The sequence below is a fragment of the Squalius cephalus genome (genome assembly GCF_949319135.1).
Source record: "Squalius cephalus genome assembly, chromosome: 5".
Classification (NCBI taxonomy): Eukaryota; Metazoa; Chordata; class Actinopteri; order Cypriniformes; family Leuciscidae; genus Squalius; species Squalius cephalus.
In genome coordinates, this window is record NC_137126.1 from 44,037,344 (window position 1) to 44,061,535 (window position 24,192).

A 24,192-nucleotide genomic window follows, 5' to 3' on the forward strand; every position below is an offset into this window, starting at 1 on the left:
TCTAATATGCAGGAACCCAGACTGATCATTCCATGAGTTCTCAGATGCCATTCCTGCCTTGTATCATTTTCGAGGAATAAGCTGTTATTGGTATGTCTTGGTTTGGTGCAGACTGCCATTATTATAATAACAACCATTGGTCAACTGTAATTGACTTGCGTGTATTGATTTAGGAATTATCTGCTATGTAACATTCAGCTGATGTCGGCCCAAGACAATTCCACAAAATCTCTTTGCTTGAAAAAAAAAAAAAAAATAATAATAATAATAAAAAATAATAAATATATTAAATATATTACTTTCATCATGATTTCTATTTTTTTCAATTTCACAGTGATATTTATTTGGCGTTAGAGTTAATACTATATATATATATATATATATGTGTGTGTGTGTATATATGTGTGTGTGTGTATATATATATATATATATATGTATGTGTATGTATGTGTATATATACACATACAGATATACACATATGCACATACATATATGTATGTGTATATGTATGTGTACTGTATATATATATGAATATATATGTGTGTATATATATATAATATATGTATGTATGTGTGTGTGTTTGTGTGTATATGTGTATATAGTCTATGAGAGGCCGTACAAGCCAAAATCCATTCTTCTACTCTCACACACATACATTCTCCTTTCACATACATACATTTCTACTCTCTCACACACATACATTCTCCTTTCACATACATACATTTCTACTCACACACACATACATTCTCCTTTCACATACATACATTTCTACTCTCTCACACACATACATTCTCCTTTCACATACATACATTTCTACTCACACACACATACATTCTCCTTTCACATACATACATTTCTACTCTCTCACACACATACATTCTCCTTTCACATACATACATTTCTACTCACACACACATACATTCTCCTTTCACATACATACATTTTACTCTTATGCAAATGTATTCAAAGTGTGCATTTATTATAATACATAAATACATAATAAATGTATGTAAGAAGAAAATGTATGTATGTCTGAAAAAAAATGTGTGTATGTAAGAGAATAATGTATGTATGTGTGAGAGAAAGTATAGTGGAAACGGAAGGCAGGTCTGGCGAGCCGCGGTTTGAAAATACAAGGTCAAGCCAGCCGCCAAAAAATGGATGTGCGCCTATTAAGCCGCCTTTTATGAGGCGCCATGTAGGATTTAAATCAAACTTCGCTTATCAATACATACATAACACACGTGCATATACACCTATAAATTACTCGCATACACATGTATACTATTGGATGTTCAAAATACATATATGAAATACACGTGCACACTAATGTGAAATCCATACCAATACATATAATGTTAGTCATGAATGCATATACACTTGTGAATAACTTGCATATACATATAAACTTGACGCACGCATACACCTATAAACACTCGCATATACATATAAACTTCCATGCATGTACACACACACACACACACACACACACACACACGCACACACACACACACGCGCACGCGCACGCACACGCACACGCACACGCACACGCACACGCACACACACGAACACAAGGGCCCGGTTTCACAGACAGGGCTTAGACTAAGCCAGGATTAGACCATAGATCAATTAGGACATTTAAGTAATTTTTATAAACATGCTTAGAAAAAAACATTACCGATGTGCATCTTAAAACTAAAAAGGCACTGATATATTTTTAAGATCAGTCAGTGCAAGTTTATTTCAGTGGAAACAGCTCAGACTTACATTTTAGTCTAGGACTAGTCTTAAGCCCTGTCTGTGAAAGAAGTTTCACATTGAACATTCATTTCTCTTCTTTTGCATTCATATTCAGTGACTGCATGTTGACAGGAATACAGTTGACAGTGATGATCTCACTCTCTCTGGTACATTTTAAAATGAGTGATCCTGGTCAAAACCTGACGACTTTCTTTGTCATATGTTTCCTGTATAACTCTGTTTTGTTTAGAAGAGCACTTTAAGCCTGGAAGGGCTTAAGTCTGTCCGCTAATGACCCCATCAACATCTCAACATTCCTTCCTGTTGGAACATTACAGACGTCAAAACATTGTCTCCACTGAGCCGCCCCATGCCGAGTAAACGCGGCGGTGTGGGTGGATGGGGAAGTGCAGAGACCATTCGAAGGATCTGGAGATCACAGGAACTCAATCTAAACAAATCACTGCCCCATGTGGCTGTCTAACCTTTGAGTTGGTTTGAATTCCCGGCCGGAGCTTCAGTGTAGAACAGCAGAGAGTTGAGATGCATGGGTATAAGCATAGACATCAGGCGGGAGTCAGTGTGTGACTCTAAGTGCTGACCCTGAAATATAGAAGGGAAACAAATAGCAGAAGTGCACCACAGTAAAGTGACTTCATAGCAGCCTCTGCAGTTTTTATTGATTTCTCTCTACAGAAACTGCTGTTTCTTCATTTTGTTGGCTAAAGGTCTCTAAAAAGACCTAAAGAACAAGTAGTTGGTTTCATTAGTCCCCTGTTTTATTAAAAATGTCAATTTATCTCTCTTTTTTGATAGATCTTGCATGTCTACATCAGAGAAAGAAAGCCCTGGTGAGTATCTGCACATTTTTAACATTTCAATTCTTTTGTAATATTGAAGCAAAAGGTCAAAATTTCCCTTTTCGACATTAAGGAGCTGACCATCGGGAGAAGAAGTTCACAGCCCATCGTAAGTTCGGCGATCGCCGTGAAGGCGTGACGAGCGCTCGTACGTATTTCTATGCCGATGAGGCGAAATGCGACCAGCACATGGAGACTTTCCTGAAATGCATCAAAGCCTCAGGTAACAGACCATCTGTAAAAGCTGACCAGTTGTTAACTTTGGAATTGGACTCAGTTTACAAGCAAAACAAATGCCAGAAGCTACAAATGCAGTGACCGTAACACACAAAGTAGGGCACTTTGCACAAATGGGTACTAAGAAGACCCTAAAACTTAAAAATGAAGTCAATTTTATTTATCATTTCAATTTGAGCTCATGTGTGAATTATTTTAAATTACAACACTTTTAGACACTTTTCTTCCTTGTTTTTCTAGCTGAAAAGTCCTTGATAACTTTTAAAGAACGTTGCTCTCGATAGACTTTAGGAGAATGACGTCAAAACAACGCCCCCTGGTTCCCTTGAGATTTTGCTACTGGGTTTTCAATTCATGAGTAAATTAAAGATGGCGGTAAACTTGACGATACTTTGATGTCTTGTTCGACTACATAAATTACTCACACACCCATACCGAAAACGTGAATTTTGAAGCAGTTATGTCTTTTCAAGAACGTACCTTTTCAAACGTACAGTTTGGGGTGTGAGTGTGTGCATTTTCACACAGAGCAAGTTTTAAGACAATTCTACTCTCATGTAAACAGTCTTGCAATCAGTAGATTTTTCTGAAACAACGTTTTCAGGCTTCCTTCAAGCATATTTTCAGTTTGCAAGACCTTAAGATTTGAGACTCTTTTAAAAAGTAATGGGATATCAAAATGTTCTCTATTCATGGAAAGTGGTGCAAACTTCTATCCTGTTATTTCTTTAAATCTTTTTTTTTTGTGTGCATTTTAATGATTGTTGTATGTATTTTTAGCATATTTTTCAGAGTGCCAAGAAAGCATGCAGCTGACCAACTTTTGAAAGCATTTCTATTTGTTTTCCATTATGCCAGAAGTTTTGGAGAAACACCCATTGAAATGCACTGGCAACACTATGTATAACTGCATAGAATTATTCAGTGTTCCTGGAAAATTGCTCTTAAAAAGGCAGTTTCACTTTCATTGCTGCAGTTAGCCTACCTCTAAAATAACTCTAAAAGAAAATCACCTGCCTGTTCAGGTGGAAGTTCTGAAGATGGCTTCTCGGCTATTAAGATGACTGCCCTGGGGCGCCCACAATTCCTGGTAAGATTGAGGTTCAGGCAGGGTTCATTCATCAGAAAACACAGGTTAAAATCCGTCACCTTGGTGAACTAAACGGGCTCTTCATCCTTCCCTCGGGCGTCTGTAGCTCCAGTTCTCCGAGGTGCTGGTGAAGTGGAGACGTTTTTTCAGTTTCCTTGCTGCCAAGCAGGGGAAAGACGGCGTGGAGGTGCTGGAGCAGAAACTGGATCTAGAGCAATTGCAGGTATGCTTTGGGTTCAAACCACGGCCAAACGCACATATCAACTGACACTTAAGCGTGTTTAATACTGCAAAAGGACTGTAAGGCATCTGTAACATATGTGACATGCAGCAAGCAACTGGAGGCTGTATAGCAATGACTAGACTGTACGAGCTGCATTCATTTTAATGGCAAAATGTAATTAACATGACAATAAATAATTAAGTAGTCTTTTAGCAGACACTTGTTTCTAAAGCAACTTACATGGGATATTTATACAAGATCATTTCCACTAGAGAAACCTAATGTTTTGCTCAAGGGTACAATTGTGATACTACATGAATTGTCACGTGAGGTTTGAACTTTAATAGCTCCGATTTTTTAGCACTAAACTACCACATAATTGCATTATATACTATACTATCTCATAAGTACATTATATTAGTGCACCAATTCAGAAAATTCTGTCATCAGCATCTTACTTCTGTGGAACACAAAGGAGAAATTCTTTCAAAAGAAGAAGTTCCACCCTGTTATTTTGCATACATTAAAATTATACTGTGCGATGTGAAACTCCAAAAAGGACAAAGAAAGCACCATAAAAACCCCATAAAATTCCCCATATATTAGCTTTGTGTCCTGAAAGCACTGATATATAAGTTGTTATTTGCTCAAAACATCCCCAAGATGTGAAGATGTGCATATAATATATGAGAGTTAGTTTTTTTTATTCAGCTTGAATTTTGAAAATATTTTCCTCACATGCAAAGCTGTCATTTAACTTGGAATGTCAAATGGAATGGTGCTTTTTTTTTTTTTTGCCACTTTTTGGAGAGTAAAGGCCCGTTCACACTGGGGGTCTTGAATGTTCCTTCTGTGTGCATGATCTGCACGTGATGTGCAGCACATTAGTTTAGAAAGTGCTTGCATGTGCATTAACCCGATCAATATTGAGTATCCAGATGGCATAATCAAAAATATCTTTTGGAGTGCTCTTTGAGTGTGCATTTATTTGTCATTTGAACTTTTGGATACAAAACGTAAAAGTGGACTTCAAAGATTTCTTATCCTGTTGGGCCCTGTATAGTTAATGATCAGCGACTAGTCGACGTCAAGGTTAAAGCATCATGGCAGGGCATTAAAGTCGACTAGTCTGTGCAACCCCTAGTGTGAACGCTATAATAGTTATCGTTATAGTTGGTGTGAACAGGCCTTAAGAACTGTAACATTCTTCAAAATGTATCATTTTGTGTTCCATGGAACTTTCGGTGGGTTCATTTCGGGTGAATTTTTTCTTTAATCACAGTGTTTTTGGAGTGTTTTGTCTGATGTATAAAAAGTGTGTTTTCTTTGCAGATATGTCTAGCCAGGCTGGGAGCTCAGGGCAACATTCAGAGCTGCTTCTCTGATGGACGACTGCACTCATCAGGGTGAGAAACACCAGTTTCCCGTAGCTGTTCTAACACTCAGACTTGTAAATCTTCTCAATCAATGGCAGACAATGAAGTTATCTTATGAACTGAGGAGAGCTACTCAAGGACTATTCCACGGGTGCTCCATTACACTGCCCCGCTAGACCCCCTTGAGTCAACTAAACCCCTTTGTACCTCATATAAGAGCAATTTGCTCCACTGAATCGACCAGTTCTGTAATGATGCATGCCAGTCATTTGATGTTCAAAACATCATCTGCTAAAATATAAATGATATATTGTATTTGTTTCCCGAAGCATGGTGGACATGCTGGACTGGAACAGTCTTATCGACGAGAGAACAAAGATATCCAATCTACTGGTTGTCCCAAACCTGCAGGTAGGCAGACAGCAAGAAACAGATACCTTTACCACAGCATAAATTAAGAGGGTTATGGATTTCACATGGTCTAATTGGTTCTATAAACACTGCAAAAGCCCCTTCGCAGGTAATTTGATTATGAAGACATGTATGGAATTTTGCCTGCAAGAGAAACAAGAGGCTTCCATAACAAGCGCAGAAGATAGTCTTCATTTATATGTTGTATAATGTTAAGGTGAATGAATTTTTGGAACAAAATGTTACTGGTGCTTTTCTATGTGGTTGCTAATGAATGATTTGAGTTATTGTTTGTTTTATATCGGTGTTATAAGTCTATCAACTAAAACTATAAAAAAATTGTTAATTGAAATAAAGCTAAAATAAAATTTGAAGAAAAAAACCTACATTAAATGAAAAATAGAAATGCTGTCTTGGCAACTAACTGAAATGTTTAAGTTGAAGCACTAAAACTACTAACTGGAAAATAAATTAAAACTGAAATAAAAATAAATTAAATCTAAATATATATATATATATATATATATATATATATATATATATATATATATATATATATTATTTATAATAATTATACATTTTAAATATTAAATAATATTAATATTCTGATAATATATATATATAACTTTTATTTTTTATATATAGTTTTTTATAACTAGTAAAAGTTAAACTTCTTTTAACTTTGAGTGCCATGCCGTGTCATGCGCGAGATGCTGCAAAAAACGCAAGATGTGATGTCTGTCTAGCCCATGTTCACATTTAAAAACAATGGAAAAGTAAACTGATTTGAAATTCGAAACCATCGGTTCATGAAAAAAAACAAAAAAAAACAATAAGAGAATGAAAAAATGTAGTATTATTACTAAGATTCACTTAAATAAAAAAATAAAAATGCACCCATATGTGTTCAAATTCAGAATTTCTTTCTTTTTTATATATATTTATTTATTTATTTATTTTGAACAGACTGGCCAGTTGGAGCCTCTTCTGTCCAAGTTCACGGAGGAAGAGGAAAGGCAGATGAAAAGGATGCTTCAGCGACTGGATGTGTTGGCGAAGGTGCGTTCATTGGCTGTTGTTCCTCTTATGTTTCTCCTGTGGTATTCATGCAGAGTGTCAGAAGGTCATGGTCTACCAGACAGTCATGGATGAAGAATGTAACAGAGATTGATTTTGAAAAAGCCTTCAGCAGAGTGCGGAGGTTAGAGAGCTGTTCCGCCCCGTCGACTTGATGTGAGGAACATGTATCGGGTTTATGTCGCACTGTGAAAGGCCTCTGGTGCAAGCAGTACAAGCTGTGAGACTCGCAGTAGGCTCAGTGCTTCCTGTTTTTCAGCCTGGAAGTACCAAATCAAACAAAGTTTTGAGATTTCATAAAAGTTTTTTTCTTTAAGTGGAAGTGACCCAAGTGGCAGGTAACCCATACTCTGCATTTAACCCATCCAAGTTAGTGCACACACACATTAGGAGTAGTGATTAGTGAACACACACACTGCAAACCATGGACACACACACACACCCTGAGCAGTGGGCAACCATTTTGTGGCACAGTTACCACTGTGGCGCCTGGTAGGCTTGCTGCAATAGTTCATGTTACTGGTAGATGGACATTACAGTTCAGTTTGGAGTCAGTAAAAAAAATAAATCTTTTTATTCATATAACATCAAATGTATTTTAATACATTTACAAAGCCATTATAATGTTACAAAAGATTTATATTTCAAATAAATGCTGTTCTTTAGAACATTGTATAAGAATCCTGAAGAAAAATGTCGCAATTTCCACAAAAATATTGAGCAGCACAACAGTTTATAAATTGCATATTAATAATAAGAAATGTTTCTTGAGCAGCAAAATAGCATATTAGAATGATTTCTGAAGGATCTTGTTACACTTAAGCCTGGATTAATGATGCTGAAAATTCAGCTTTTCATCACAGGAATAAATTACGTTTGAAAATACATTAAAAATAGAAAACAGTAATATTTCACAATATTACAGTATTTACTTACCCTGGAAATCCAGAGTTCTCACGAGAGCACAAGTTGAATTTGCTCAGCGAGTTTACTCTGGCGTCGAGGAATGATGCTCATTAAATATGCCCTTGTATCCGAGCTGCACCAATCACATTGGGTTATCAGATATAGGCGGGCCAGAGGCGAGCGAAACAGATGACGACAGCGTTGTGACGGCGAAGTCATTAGTAAACATTGCAAGATGGCTATGGATGAACACCAGTTGTTTAAAACGGCTTTGGCCGCTACAATGAACGAGTTAGACTTGGCTTTTTATCTAAAAGAGGAACAGAAGACGAATCGTTCCTTTGCAAGAAGGGCGTTTTTGCTGTTTTGCCGACCGGATACGGCAAGAGTCTAATCTACCAGTTAGCTCCGCTGGTGGCTAAGCGTATGGGGCTTGTTGTGATTGGTTGTAGTGTTATCCAATTGCGTGCAGTGAGATTTTCAACTGCATGCTTGGTGCCGCCCCTCGAGCTGGCCGATTTTCATTAGTCGATGCCAGACCATTAATCTTTCAGATTTAGGTCTGGATTTCCAGGCTAGTATTTACTGTATTTTTTATCAAATAAATGCAGCCTTGGTGAGCATAAGAGACTTCTTTTAAAAACATTAAGAAATCTTACCAGCCCCAAACTTTTGAACATCACATTTATTATGAACATGTTTTAGCATTTAAATCTATCAAACTACTTTGAATATGAAATGTTTGTTTGAAAAGCGTGCATATGCAATCTTTCCTTAAAATAAATGCCACTTGGATGGTTATTTTTTTATCTAATGTAATGACATGCGAACATTAAGTGTCCGAATACTTTTTAGCACCACTGTATCATCAACATTATTATTGCTGAGGTTTATAGCATCATTATTTGTTGACAAATCCTTGGTTATGCCAGGAAAGATGGGTGCAACATCATTTAAAATGATGCTGTCTGTGGCAATATCTCCTCTTTTTTTTTTTGTCAGCTGATGAATGTGTTTTTACCTCACTGTTACACTGCCTGCTTCTAATGTTCTGAACAGCATGCGGTGGAAAATGGCGTCAGGCTGATGGTGGACGCTGAACAGACATATTTCCAGCCTGCCATCAGCAGACTTACTGTGGAGATGAAGAGAATCTTCAACACAGACAAAGCTGTCGTTTTCAACACCTATCAGTGCTACCTCAAAGTGAGCCTTACACACACACACGTCTGGCACATATGACTGGTGTTAACGTGGATCAGATGATGATATTCTGTGCTTTACCTACAGTGAGATGGTTAGACGCTGTGCAGAAAACATGCTGTTATAACAGGATAACATTTAGACAAAGCAAAATCAAAACTGATATTTAACACTGGTGCTTGCAATCTATCTTTGCATTGAAATTAATCCTGAAAGGAAATAAATGATGATGGTGACAATTAAACACGTTTACAAGTTGTATTAAATTTAGAAGAGAAAGGAAGTGAATAAAAAGGATAGTTCACCCATAAATGAAAATTCTGTCATCAATTACAGGTATAACCTCACTTCAAACCCATAAGACTTTCATTCATTTACGAAATGCAAATGAAGATATTTTTTAATGAAATCTGAGTGATTTCTGTCCCTCCATTAAAGGTCTATTTACCCAAAACTCTGGTGGTTCAAAACGTTCATAAAGAGAATCGAGAGGTTTAATCCAAGTCTTCTGAAGACACATGATCGCTTTATATGATGAATAGATTTCATTTGGATTAAACCATTCGGGGCATCAGAAATCTGAAAAATTTCTCCGATTTCATTAAAAACATCTTAATTTGTGTTCTGAACATGAGCGAAAGTCTTACGGGTTTGGAATGACATGAGGGTGAGTAATTGATGACAGAATTTTCATTTTTTGGGTGAACTATCTCTTTAATTTCCTGAAATGTTGCCTTTAAAATAGGGTTATCTGTTGCAACGTAATGAATTCTCTGTGCTCAGGAGGCATTTGATAATGTGTCCATGGACGTTGAGCTATCGAGAAGGGAGGGCTGGTGTTTCGGTGCCAAGTTGGTAAGGGGGGCTTACATGTACCAGGAGAGAAGCCGAGCAGCGGAGATTGGATACGAAGACCCCATCAACCCCGACTACGAATGTACTAACAGAATGTACCACAGGCAAGAAATGCTCCAAATTCTTCCTTGAGAATTTCACATTTGAAGTCTGTTCCTGAAAACTAGTGAGCTGCCTTGTTGTGTGCTTTCTACGGCAGCATCTGAACTGAAATGGACCCTCTTAAGTGACTCATCTAAAAGCTCTTCTTGGTCAGCAGCTCCATTAACGGTCACTCACCCATGGAAAACAAATAGAGCTACTCGCAAAAAACACACAAGAGACTCAACTAACACTCACAGCTGATACCAATAGTCTGACGCAGGGCCGCTGGAACAGGGTGGCCATGGACTCCCACTTTCAGCCCACATCTCTGTCATCTCTTAGCTCACATTAAAGCCAAATTTCAAATGCAAGCTGCGATTAGTCATATGCTTAGTTTTTTTAATAGTTTGAATGATATTATACGCTTGATTTCTAATTGTACTATAATATTACATTTGTTTTTATCTACAGACTTTATCTCTTGATGGCCCAGTTTCACAGACAGGGCTTAGATTAAGCCAGGATTAGTCCTTAGTTCAATTAGGGCATTTGAGTAGCTTTTATAAATGTGCTCTAGAAAAAAAAACATTACTGGTGTGCGTCTTGAGACAAAACAATGGCACTGACATATTTTAAGGGATGTCAGTACAAGTTGCTTTCAGTTAAAACCGCTCAAACATGCATTTTAGTCTGGGACTAGTCTTAAACCTTGTCTAAAGTTCAAGGTTTTCCAAGACTATGAGAACCCTGGTTCTTCAATAAAAATGGAAATTGTTGAAGAAGACAAATGAAAGAGGATTTATATCATTTTATTATGTCAGTCATCTTGATTTTTTTTTTGTTTTTAAAGCTGATTGGCTATTTTAAAGTTGTTTGACCTTATTTTAAATAATGTTTACATAATTTTGTGACCCCCTGAAAGTCTACTGAGGCCTTCTAGAGCAGCGTTTCCCAACCTTGTTCCTGGAGGCACACCAACAGTGCACATTTGGGATGTCTCCCTTATCTGACCCATATATTTCCAGAGATTGTCTTATTATAGGGAGATGAGAGGGTCTGTATCTCTTGCCATTGGAGAGAGCGTAACGGCTAACGTGGATCATGTGAGGCACCTCAGCCTATCGTGTAATGGCGTCATTTCAAACCGTTTAAAGTTTTATGACAGTGAGTTACAGTTTACGTTAATTAGTTTCTTGTGGATTATTAGCGTGTTGGTCTTCTGAATAAATGTTCTATATTCGGTATTATATCGCTAGTAAAGGTACGGTAGGAATGCATTGTTTGTGGAATGTGCTTTACTGCAGAAAAAAGCGTGAATATCTCTGTTAGCTCTAAGTACTAGTCATTGCTGGTCGCATAAAGCCACATTAAAAAACTTGATTGTAATTTAATACATATACATTAAAATTGTCTTTTTTTTACCATCATTCATTAAAAAGCATTATATCATCATCATTAGACACACAATACAATAACCTAGCAGCGATAGAAAGAAAACTTTTTAATTTTCATTAAACAACATAAAATATAACAAAATATTTATAATTAAAACACTCATTTTCTGTAATTCAATAAAATGCAAATCAGCGTCATATGCATACATGCAGTTATAGTCTGTATTTTTTTTTACTGTTTTTTTAGACAATATACAATATCACTCATTAAATACTATGGTAATGTACAGATGCTTTCAAATAAGACACCACTTCAACACAACAGTAAATAAGAAAGGGAATTTTGTGAAGATACTCTTGTCTTCATTTAAGGCTACCACAATTAGTAAGGTTATTTCTAAACTTTATCATCGTCTTCAAAACCACAGGCCAGAATCCACCTCTTATATCAGAATTAAATGGGAGAAAGACGTAAACATCAATATAACAGAAGAGGCTTGGTTAGAAACATGTAGATGGAAAACTACAGGCTCCCAACAATGTAGGATATTCGCCTGGAAAAATATAATTCGATTTTTTATTTCACCTGCTCAAAAGAGCCATTGTGAAATAGGATCAGGGTGTTGGAGACACTGTAATTCAGAAGTAGCAAATCACCACCATTTATTCTGGGCATGCCCAGTCATTCACATATTTTGGAAAGATGTACACAGGACTGTAGAGGCTATATTAAAGATCAAAATTCCATTTCAATGGTATACCCTCTATCTGGGAAATCTGGATTTGCCTGATACCAATTATATAAACTTATGGGGAATATTCCTGGTAGCAGCTAAAAAGGCTCTTACTCGTAAATGGCTTCAACCTGACCCACTATACAGTAGAAGACTGGAAAGCAATTGTAAGTGAAATATATAGGATGGAAATCCTTACCTTTTTTTTAAGATTAAAAATGCAAAAAGGGGCTCTGTTGTGGAAGAGATGGAAGGAATATGTAGGAAATTAAGTAACTATATAACAGATGTAATCACAGACTATTATTGGAAATAAAACGCTAATGATGCAAAGTTGTCACTAGAATGCACTGTACCCCATTTTTTTTCTTCTTTTTTTTCTGTTTTTCTATTATACAGGATATATATATATATATATATATATATATATATATATATATATATATATATATATATATATATTATTTTGTTTGTTCTCACCCTTTTTCTGTGTGTGTGTTGTGAATAATCTAGGTTCTGTAAATATTACGAATCTATTGTAGGATGTCAGCTGGACTGAATGTATCCATTTTTTCCTTTAACTCTGTAATGTACTCTTGACTCCTACACAGAAAGAAAAAAAAAATTACTACGGTAATGTCGTAAATGAGTCATGTCACGACATACCCTTCTCTGCCTTCTCTTATTAAATAACATTTTTATCATAGTAAAATCTACATATCATTCCCAAAAAAAGTATTGTGTAGCGTAAAACATGGTGAAGATTAGTGTACAGGCAGTCGATTCATTAAATTATAAGCTATTTCCTCACAAAAGTGGTTTATTCAGTGTAGTGAAGCCTCTTCTCCTTTGTCATCCGTTCAAAAAAAATCAGCCTCTGGCCTTCTTCCCAGCGTACCGCCAAAGCGTTAGCATTAGCCGTTACGCTTTTCTGGCTACAGGTTGCAGGCTTTTCATCCACTGGCTTTGATATTTCTGTTCTTGGATTCTCTGCTAACAAGCTAATGAGTTGAATCAGGTGTGTTTGATTAGGAAGAGTTGGGAAATGTGTAGTGTTGGTGTGCCTCCAGGAATAGGGTTGGGGAAACACTGCTATAGAGAGCCCCGGCCCCCTGGTTGAGAACCACTGGCATTTAATGCATAAAATGCTGTCTACAGTAGGTGGGCAACTTTCTGTTTTGGAACAGAGAATTATGGCAAAATTCTTAATTTAATGAGAAAGTAATGATTCACTTTCACTTTGCCACTTTGCCTCTCTTTAAGGAGCGAGATGACATGCCCAAGTAGTTTCTGAGTCCAGATCAACAGTCCTAAAATACTTGTAAAATAAAGGTCCTTATCTGAACATCATACTTACCCTGAACTGTGCTTCATTCAGACGGTCTATGTGCTGACAGAATGTTTCAAAGGCAGGTGAGATTTATCTATACTCTTGGCTTATCTCACCATAGGTAAGCCTCTTATGATTAAGGTACATTCTGACAGCTTTCAAAATAAATCAGATCTTTTCAAAAGATTTTGTGTTTGGCGGTCAACAGTCCCAAGTTAAAATGTTGTCTGAAAGTGCAGACCAAAAGCAGGATGATTTATGAGCAGCTGGTGTCTTTCAGGTGTCTGGATTACGTGCTGGAGGAGATCGAACAGAATAAGAAAGCAAATGTCATGGTGGCATCACACAATCTAGACACTGTTAAGCATACACTCAGAAGGTAGGACACTTTTTTTTTATACTCTCCTTCTCTCTTTCAATTGTATACTGTATGACCCATCATGAACAGATGTCATTTCCACCACAACTCAAATATCCATTCATTTTGTGGTGGAAATGATGGTGGTTGAAATTACATTTTTAATATTTTGGAATGGAATGGCTGAGTCGTTTATCTTGTTAGATAGATGGGATAGATCACCCAAAAATGAAAATTTGCTCTTAATTTACTCCCCCTTGGACCATCCAGTATGTAGGTGACTTTATTTCTTCAGTAGAACATTATTTATAGCTGAAACCATGGTCTTTTTGTGATTCATATAATGCAAGTCAATGGCTACTGTTACTTTGAGAGTCAAAAAAACATATACAGGCAAAACAAAATTAATACCTGTGGCTCCTGATGATACATTGAGGTCTTATGAAGCCAAACGGATTGGTCTGTGCAAGAAACTGAACATAATTTACAACGTTATTACCTGTAATCCACAGCCTCGGCAAACGGTCGTGAGCGTTCATGGCAGTCTGGACCGCGAGCTTCCTGTCGCATAATGACTCATGTTACCTTATTATAAGCGAACGTTATCTTAATTTTTCAGATAGGTTACGACATCCAGGATAAGCACAAGTAAGCACTATTTTGTGGATTATAGGTTGTAAATAATGATAAATCGTTTCGCTTCTTAAGACCTCAATGTATTGTCGGGAGCCATGGGTATTGCTTTTGTTTTGCCTGTATATGTTTTTGTGACTCTCAAATTAAATAGTAGCCATTGACTGTCATTATATGAATCACCAAGGACCACGGTTTCAACTATAAATCTTCTTTACTGTTCTACTGAGTAAAAAAAAGTCACCTACTTCTCCGATGGCCTGAGAGTCAGTAAATTAACAGCAAATTTTCATTTTTGGGTGAACTATTCCTTTAAGGCTATTTTCTTAGCTAGAATTTTTTTCACATAATTATATATCTTTTTGCACAATTTCAAAAAAAATTACAGCTTGATTGGAAATGACAATAAAAGTTAGGTGATATTTATCTGGATTTTTCTTTTTATATAACGATTTATATGCATTTGGTGTTCATAAAAGTTAGTGTACTTGAAATGCATAAAATCTGAGAGATTTGACATATAAGGTACATTTTGTGTGTGTGTGTGTGTGTGTGTGTGTGTGTGTGTGTGCGCGCACAGATTTATATTACATTGTGGGGACCCCATGGGTACAAAAGCTCATAAATCATACAGAATGATGTTTATTTTTTAATGTACAAATGCATAAAGTGTTGTGTGATGGGTAGGTTTAGGGGTCGGGTTAGTGTAAAGGGACAGAATATACAGTTTGTGCAGAATAAAAACCATTACATCTTCGGAGAGTCCAAAGATATCGAACCAGACTGTGTGCGTGTGCGTGTGCGTGTGTGAAATCTGTCATATTTCATACATTTTGAGGTTGGTAAGATTTTTTCTTATGTTCACCGAGACTGAATTCATTTGATCAAAAATACAGTAAAAACATTCATTTGTGAAATATTATTGCAATTTAAAATAACTGTTTTCCATTTGATAATTAGTATAATTTATTCCTGTGATGGAAAGCTGAATTTTCAGCATCATTACTCCGGTCTTCAGTGTCACATGATCCTACAGAAATCATTCTAATATGATGATTTACTGCTCAAGAAACATTTCTTATTATTATCAATGTTGAAAACAGCTGTACTGCTTCATATTTTTCTGGAAGCCATGATACATTTGTTTCTGGATTCAATAATGAATAAAAAGTTCAAAATAAAAGCATTTATTTGAAATAGAAACAGTCTTTACTAGGGGTGTAACGATATTCGAACCGAACCGAAAAACCGCGATACACCACCAACGATACGAGTCGCGATACTCTCATGGCGTACCGAACACGCCCGGCCCGCCCCCATTGGACCTCATGTCTTTTGTACACAACGAATACATCATTGTTGCCTAACCACCATTAATCGCAATAAGCTCAGTGTTTTGTTACTTTCGATAATAAGCAAGGTGTAATCTTTCAGATTCTGTCTATTTGATCACGAAATTCAAACATGAAATGTCGTTTTGGCGCTCTTTGAAATTGCGTGACAGGCTCCTCATTTAAAGCGGCAGCGCGGAGCGCGAGTAAACGCGAGCATCTCTTCCTTACAGAATAAACATGAAAGGACACCTGAAGGTATGTTGAAAGATACAGTATACTTACTGAAAGGCATCATAACTCGTGTAATCGCTAAGTCAGTGTTTCAACAGCGGAAATGCGTCAATAAAACACTTAGTTTATAGCTTTATTTACCTCAGACAAGTCATTCAGTGTCCACAGCTTGTTGGTTTGCTAAGGAAATGAACCCTTTCACTAAATAAATGCACTGTATTGATATATTATAGTTTACTTAACCTGTTAATGACATCTTGATTATTTAATGTATTTTTAAAATATCTGTCATGAAAATGACAGCAACTGTGTAAATGATTATATTTCAATAGTAAATTAGAGTAAAAACATAATGTAAAAACTGCCTTATGTACAGTTTACATGTTTTCATACAATTTGTTACTTGAGTGTTGATTATTATTATATCTAAAAATAAATAGCAACTGAATTTAGGCTAAAAGTCTAGGCTCTGTTGTTAAGCTTTAATGTTATAGTAACGTTAATGTGAAAGTAAGGGCTCCTGTATAGTTTATACAGCATTAGCAGATCATTTTTTTTTATCCTTGCGAGACGTTTACTTGTAATTGAATTAATTTAAAGACAAAGACACAATTTGTTAATTAAAGCACTGTTTAAAAAAAAAAAAAAAAAAAAAATTTAGCTTTCTAAACCCCCCACCCCACCTAAATGAACCGAACCGAACCGAGACGTCAAAACCGTGGGACGTACCGAACCGTCAGTTTTGTGTATCGTTACACCCCTAGTCTTTACTGTCACTTTTGATCAATTTAATGCATTTTTGCTGAATAAAAGTATAAAAAAATCATACTGAACCCCAAACCTTTGAATGATAGTGTAATAAAATGTATACAGAGAAAAGTTACAAAATTAAGTGACTGCATGTTGATATTTGTTAGAAAAAAATCAACATCTGGACATAAAGTTGTTAAGCTTTAAGCACAGAAAAACTCACATTGTGTAGTTTAGGTTCTGTTCTTTGATATATGGTTCCAAGTATATTTAGATCCCACTGGGAGTAAATTAATTTGTGTAAATTAATAATGTAATGTTCAATCATTAATTTTATGTAATCACTCCTTAGGGGTGTAACCTCGTTTGACAAAGGTGTCCCAATGACAGATGTCATTAACATTCTCTGTCACAATGTCAAAGAGTGTCACCAGGGAATGATTCGTATGGAAGTACACACTAGTTATCCTCCTCTTACATCATTCACACTTAATATCAGCCTAAGTGTCTCAGAATGTGTCTTGTTCCTGCGTGTAATGGCTGTAACCGATAAGACAGTGTGAAACTTTGAGTGAGCAATCACCGGAATGTATCCTGTATTAAATGACCTTGCCGAAGGGGCGTCTCTCATTTTTCACTTTCTGTGACGGCGCTCTGTGTGTTTATGGTCTAACAGGATGAATGAAATGGGTCTGGCACCCACAGATAAGAAGGTGTACTTCGGCCAGCTCCTGGGAATGTGTGACCAAATCAGCTTTCCGTTAGGTGAACCACACACACAGTTTCTAAATTCACTTCTTATTAAATTAAAGCAAAATTAAAGCAAAACTTTACAATAACGCTCGTTAATTTTAAACCAGTGTTATTTTATTGTAATTGAGATGCTATTAAATTGTTGTAATATTTTAATTGTTTTTATCTCTTTATTAATTTTTATTTTAGTTGAAGTTTTAGTATTATTTTTGTGTTTTCATCATTTGTTTTTAAATTTGTCTATGTAGTTTTTGTTCATTTTTTTTATTTCAGTTTTAGTTATTTTTGAACATCAAAATGAAAATAAGTATTGTTGTTTTTGTAATATTTTATTTCAGTTAACGTTTATTTTATTTTTAAGTAAAAAAAAATGATATAAAAAATAAAAGTATCCTGGATTAAAATAATGTAGTATAATTTATGTAATTTAGTATAATTTTCTTCATAGCTGTACTTGTTTCATGTTTCTTCATCTCTCCTTTCTCAAAATAAACCCCTTTAAAAAAAATATATATATATATATATATATATATATATAAAAGAAGATTTTTTTATTAACATTAAATCATTGATTGGCATGCATTTAATATGTACTTTGAATGAAAGTATACAATATAAGTGTTATTTAATGCATTAAAAAAACAACAACAACAAAAAAAAAAACACAACAACAAACCCCTGAAAAATATTGGTATTCTTTTCTTATCTGTTCATATCTCTAGCTCAGGCAGGATTCCCAGTGTACAAGTACGTTCCGTATGGTCCGGTGAACGAGGTGATTCCCTATCTGTCCCGCCGGGCACAGGAGAACCGTGGCTTTATGAAAGGAGTGCAGATGGAGAGAGACCTCCTATGGAAAGAGCTCATGCGCCGACTGGCTAGTGGAGAAGTCTTCTACACACCTGCGTTATAAAACACACTCCACTTCTCACCAGAGACTCCTTACCTTTGTTTTTTGCTTGTTCACCCATCCATTCATAAATCTTTTTTCCCACTCTCACTGAGGCTGTTCTTTATGATATAGCACACATAGGATCCTTTATTTAAAAACATACTTGGGTGAATCTCACAAAACACAAATCACAAATACAAAATAAGAAATTATGTATTTTGCATACAAAAATGTAGCCTATTTTTAAATCTTTTCTATTTTTTCCAAATAAAGTCTTTGCATTGCTACATGATTTTCATGACAATTAAGCACATTTTGCCTCAAAATTCTCATTACTATAATGTGTCTGAATGTTTTATTTTTGGTAACCATGAAAACAGAGCATCTAGAGCTGGTCAGACATATCTATCAAGTATTATGATAAATATGATTTGACAGTTAATTGTAATAAATATCAAAAAATTAAAAGGTGTGCATTATAGCTGACACCCAGGTGAACCTAAATTTGCGAATATCAAACGTCCAACGTCAAACCAACTTTATGCCAGTTCTTAAGTCTAGTAGTGTTTTATGAGCAGTAGATTTGATTTTAGTTGGAGAAAGAACAATATTCTTCCGCACAGCTACGTCACTGATACATACTGTACCTTACTGTAAAGTGTTACTAAACATTTATATTTTGGATTCTTTTTTTGTTGTTGCATTTTGACAAGCATGTTTTTAAAAAAATTCTAATTTCTGTAATATGAAAGCAGATATAGGTATTGTGCATAAAATAAATTAAAGGTATATGTGCTTAACTGTCTTGACAATAAGGTAACAACACAAAAATTGTAAAGGCTCTAAAAATCACTTGAAAGCCATAATACTATAAAGAAGAAAGATCATCTTCAACTAGGAAAATAACCTTTCAGAAATCTTGTATCTGGAGGCAAATACCAAATAACCAGTCGCAAAAAAAACTGTAGTAAGTTAATGGTATTTTAGCAGAAACTGTGGGTTACCTTGGTGCATTTTTTAAGGGTCAAGAAAGAGGTTATACTCTTCCCTTTCCGTATAATCTAATTCACGTTTCCCCAGCTCCCTTTTTCTTTATTCCACTGATGGTCTGGCTTCGCACACTCTCTTCTCTCATCCATCTCTCCGGCACCTTTATGACTCTGAAAGGGCTCCCTAAAATGTCAGATGCCTGAGTGTGCACGACTGTTTTATTCCCCACCTTTATTCCGCGAGTGGAACACCAACAATGAAAATATAAGCATGATTTAAACAGTAATAAACAAATACATAAGTATCACGTTCTAGTAATGATGGAAAGAGGAATTGTGAAGGTTTTGTTAACGAAAGCAAAAGTTGAAGTGCAGGCAACAACCCATGGTCAAGATTTCCGTAAACCTGTAAACAGATTATATTTCAAATGTAATAATATATAATAATATAAAAATAATACAAAAAAACATTGTTTTATGGAAAGAGCTGAACTTTATTTTTTCATGATATCCCTCGTGTGCTCAATGAAGTTTAAAAGTTCTGATGAAATAATTTTATGTTCAGTTTTCATCTTAATGAATCTGGTGTTTTGCATATACAGAGCGAGAATTAAATCTGCTCTTTTATTATCTGTGTGATGAAGCCTTTTATGCTTAACCAACGGTTTCCCTCGCTCTTTTTAATATTTTCTTTCCCTCTGTGGAGCATTTGGGGAAGATGAATAAAAAGCTTAAATTAATTGAGCCGAAGTTAATGATTTCTAGACAATTGCTCTTAAGTAAATGGCACGATTCCTCATCCATTTATATCCCATTTTAAATCCATGATGAATTAACAACCCTTTGGGTCTTTTGCTCTCAAAAACAACAGGACAGATCATAAAGCACTCCACATCCCAGTGTTGTTGGGGCTATGGCTAGGTCCTAATTTGCATGTTAGAGTGCAAAATTAGTATTAGTGCATCCCAAATCCCTCAGCTTTTGGGGGAAAAATCTATCAACTTAATTAAAGTTGGTCTGTGCTTTCAGCAAACATAATAAATTATATAAACTTACAACTAATACTGTTTTTACTTGTGGATCCAAGTTCAATAAGCTTTCATTTTTAGTTAAGATAAGATGTAGTAGGGATGTAATTTTGGTGACCAAAGATGAGATTTAAAGGATAAAGAGCCCTATTTTAACAATCTAAGCACATGGTCTAAAGCGCACGGCGCAAGTGCACTATGTCTGAATCCACTTTTGCTAGTTTAACGACGGGAAAAATGGTCGGTGCACCCGGCGCATGGTCTAAAAGTGTTGTCCCTATTCTCTTAATGAGTAATGGGTGTGTTTTGGGCATAACGTGCAATAAACCAATCAGAGTCTCATGTCCCATTCCCTTTAAAAGCCAATTGCACTCAGCCATGGCGAATTCGCTATTTACATGGTGGAATTTGCAAGCGGAAAAACTTGTCTAGCGAGGAAATGGATCTGCTCGTGCGCGAGGTTAAAGCGTGCAAGCAGACCATCTTCGGGACAAGCCGGATTCCACCATATCTTTATGAACACAATAATAATCTTTTACATTGTAATCCTTTTGTTTGTAATATTTGGTATGTTTGTGTGCTGCTGCACGTCCCTGTGTGAGTGTACACGCGTTGTGGACCCGCCTATTGGCACATATTACTAACGCGCTCTTTAAATATAAAAAAATATAAAAATACTGCACCATTGACTTTAGACCAGGTTTTGTTGGTCAATGGCGTAGTCGATTTCAGTTGCCTCAAAATAGCAACGCTCCAACAATGCGCCAGAACACACCTTGTTTTCAGACCAGCAGCCCATGGGCGAACAGATGGGCGCAAATGCATTTGCTATTTAAACAACGTGGCGCAGGACATGAAAATGAGAACTGCGTCAGGCTGAAAATAGCAAAATACACTTGCGTCGCGCTTGGCGCTGCATTGTGTCGGGTGTATGATAGGCCCCAAAGTTATTGACTACAGACTTTAAATGTACTCAATTGTTATTGCATAATACATTATTTTAGATATATAGATACATATATTTTAGTTTACCATAAATGCTTGTCAGTACATTGGACGGTATGCTTAACACATTTCAAAAACAATAGAAGTCATTATGAAATTGCATAAAGTCCTGCTTAAGCGCGTCAAAGCAGTCTTAAGTTCCACTAACTGCATTTAATATAAATTTAAACTTTAATACATTTTCATTTAATAGTAAATAACATGCAATTAAGTGTCTGAAAATATTACATTAAATTTGCACTTAAGTATATTATTTGAAAAATATTGTATATTATTTCCTTAAAGGTGCATTGCGCAACATTTCATGTTAAAAATACCCGTTTTTCTAACTCATACATGCTTAAACAATTGCCTGATGGGCTGAATGAGCCCTTCTCTGATCACTGCGATTGCCTCTATAATCCTGTACAGTAAAATAAATAAGAGGGATTCGGGACGGAATTTGAGACTGGGCGTGACGTCACGCGCGTTCACGCTCACCTGGCTATGTCTGGCTGGTTTGTGTATTCGCCGCCATTCTCAGAATCAGCGAAGACAACTCGAGCGACAAAAGTAGAAGATGGATTCAAAGAGACCGGCTTGTAGTCGATTCCAAACCCCAACGCAAACACCACGTAAGACAAAGACACATGCGTGTGGTCCATGAGCGTGCACACCTCTGGTTGCAGTTTCGCTTGTCGCCAGAGGGGGCATAGTTCTGCAAAAACTCAGAGACTTGCGCAATGCACCTTTAATGTTTTTTAAAGGTGTGTACTTCATATTCACAAGGGTTTATAGTCGGGCAGCAACTACACGCAAAACTGCTGACCACACATAGCTGTAGTGTCAGCATAGATGAGATGCAAATGTTTTGGGATTTGAAGATGCTGTGATCATCATCATATTACGGGTCTATTTTGATAAACCTTTTTTATAATATATGGCATCTTTCAAACAGTGTAATATTCAGGAATCATATAACATGTTTGCATCTAACTCTCTAATAAAGCTTGAATTATATTTTAAAGAGCCTCAAGTAATATTTCTGTTTCATTTGTCATGCGGAATCATGAGCTTAATTCCCACCTTGACAGTGGTTATGTGTGTCTTATCACGTGACAAGACGACTGATGTTAGCTCACGCTCTAAAAAATACGGTTAATTTTAAGCATGCCCGACTAACATCAGTGTGTATTGTTATGTAACGTAATATATAATCAGTTGCATGCAATCAAACCCTTTCATTTCAATGAATTATTCATCGCAAACAAATGGAAAAATGCATATTGGCCCTTTAAACACAGTCCAGTACACTGTAATTTATAAACTCACAAACAATAAAGGTAAAGTGCCAGATTCCGAATTCAGAATGAGCCAAATCATGTTTTCTGTATTTCACAGAGAAAAAAAAGTAAAGGCGTAAATATGGGGATCACTTTGTATGTAGATTACAGTGTGCACTACAGATGCACACGCTATGAAGAAGGAAAGTGAGATAAACTTGTTTGGTTTTTGTACACCCTATCTGAGGCAATATTTCTTCACTTGTAATCTGTTTATTCACATTTCGAGGACTGGAGGCGTGTGATATTGGTGATATTCAGAGAACCCATGTTGGTTTGATTCCATCCTTTGTGCAGACGTCCCATGCTGCTATCGCAGATATGACAATATTGATTGTTTGTTGACAATGCTGCTGTGAAATATAATTCAAGGATGTTTCAGCGTATTTCTTTAAACCAGTTCAAATAAATGTATATTTATTTATTTAGAAGATACTTTCATCCAAAGTTTGAACCGATGTACTAAAATAAATTGGACTTCTCAACAATACAGAGAGAGTGTTTTTTTTTTTTTTTTACCAGAAGTTTTCACAGGTGTGCATCCCCTCCTCGAAACAAACAAATCCAATGCGTATTTCCTCCGAAAACAACGTACAAAACATCCCAAAAAATAGCGCTAAACAATCTCTCTTTTGGTTTTACATTTGGTTAATCAACATGCCATAGTCCTGCTGCACATATGCAACCTCCAAACTCAAGGGGGCGCTTGTGACGTCTGCTTAAACAAGATGTGTTATTGTTCAGGTAGATACTGTCTGCAGATGCTAACCATTTATCATAAAGGTGGGGTAACATTTAATGTTGTTCATCAAATTTTCGCAGGCAATTGGATGAAAAGTTTTCCACATACAGATTTCAGGTTCAAGTTCAATGCTCAAGTTGAAAGTGACTTGTTTTGAAAATCTCTTGTGTGTTGTGCTTCGAGTACATTGCCACACTATTGGCAGTTTTGCCTAAAAATTTTCACTAATGTTAACACTGCTCAAGAAATTTTGTCAATTTTGTGCTATTGTTGCTACCTTTTATGAGTTAGCCATTCAAATGATTTCCTTGAGTAGTGTAAGTCACTATCAGAAGCTATGTTTGGAATTGCATACTGTATAGTAGGTACTACATTTGGTTTGACATTTACTCTCCGACAGTTAAAAAAGTACATCCATTGAATCCGCTTTCCAGAATCTTGACGGAAGTAGGTCATCTGGATCATTTTCGCCTGTTTTTCGAATGCTATGAATCGGACATACTACTCTTTTGGCGTACCATCTCTCCAGTAGCGGTATTAGCATTAAGTGACATGGCATCTGACGCACAGAAGCCAATGGCATGTCACTATGCGTATTGGCACATCCGGTCTTCATTGGCATGTGCCAGTGGCTT

General features: G+C 36.1%; 1 protein-coding gene across 4 annotated transcripts in view; it reads left to right on the forward strand.

Annotated features, from left to right (window-relative positions):
- prodhb (proline dehydrogenase (oxidase) 1b) overlaps positions 1-23,298 on the forward strand; it is a 49,721-nt gene extending 26,423 nt beyond the window's left edge. For 3 of the 4 annotated variants that reach the window (XM_079872443.1, XM_079872442.1, XM_079872440.1), the window contains 12 exons: positions 2,557-2,591; positions 2,674-2,823; positions 3,863-3,927; positions 4,034-4,150; positions 5,483-5,556; positions 5,856-5,937; positions 6,904-6,996; positions 8,980-9,126; positions 9,907-10,082; positions 13,801-13,899; positions 17,503-17,591; positions 18,302-23,298. In XM_079872443.1, coding sequence (XP_079728569.1) covers positions 2,557-2,591; positions 2,674-2,823; positions 3,863-3,927; positions 4,034-4,150; positions 5,483-5,556; positions 5,856-5,937; positions 6,904-6,996; positions 8,980-9,126; positions 9,907-10,082; positions 13,801-13,899; positions 17,503-17,591; positions 18,302-18,492 — 1,318 coding nt within the window. In that variant the 3' untranslated portion in view covers positions 18,493-23,298. The remainder of the gene's footprint in view (positions 1-2,556; positions 2,592-2,673; positions 2,824-3,862; positions 3,928-4,033; positions 4,151-5,482; positions 5,557-5,855; positions 5,938-6,903; positions 6,997-8,979; positions 9,127-9,906; positions 10,083-13,800; positions 13,900-17,502; positions 17,592-18,301) is intronic. The other variant, XM_079872441.1, reaches the window with a different exon arrangement.
- Positions 23,299-24,192: the final 894 nt, after the last annotated feature.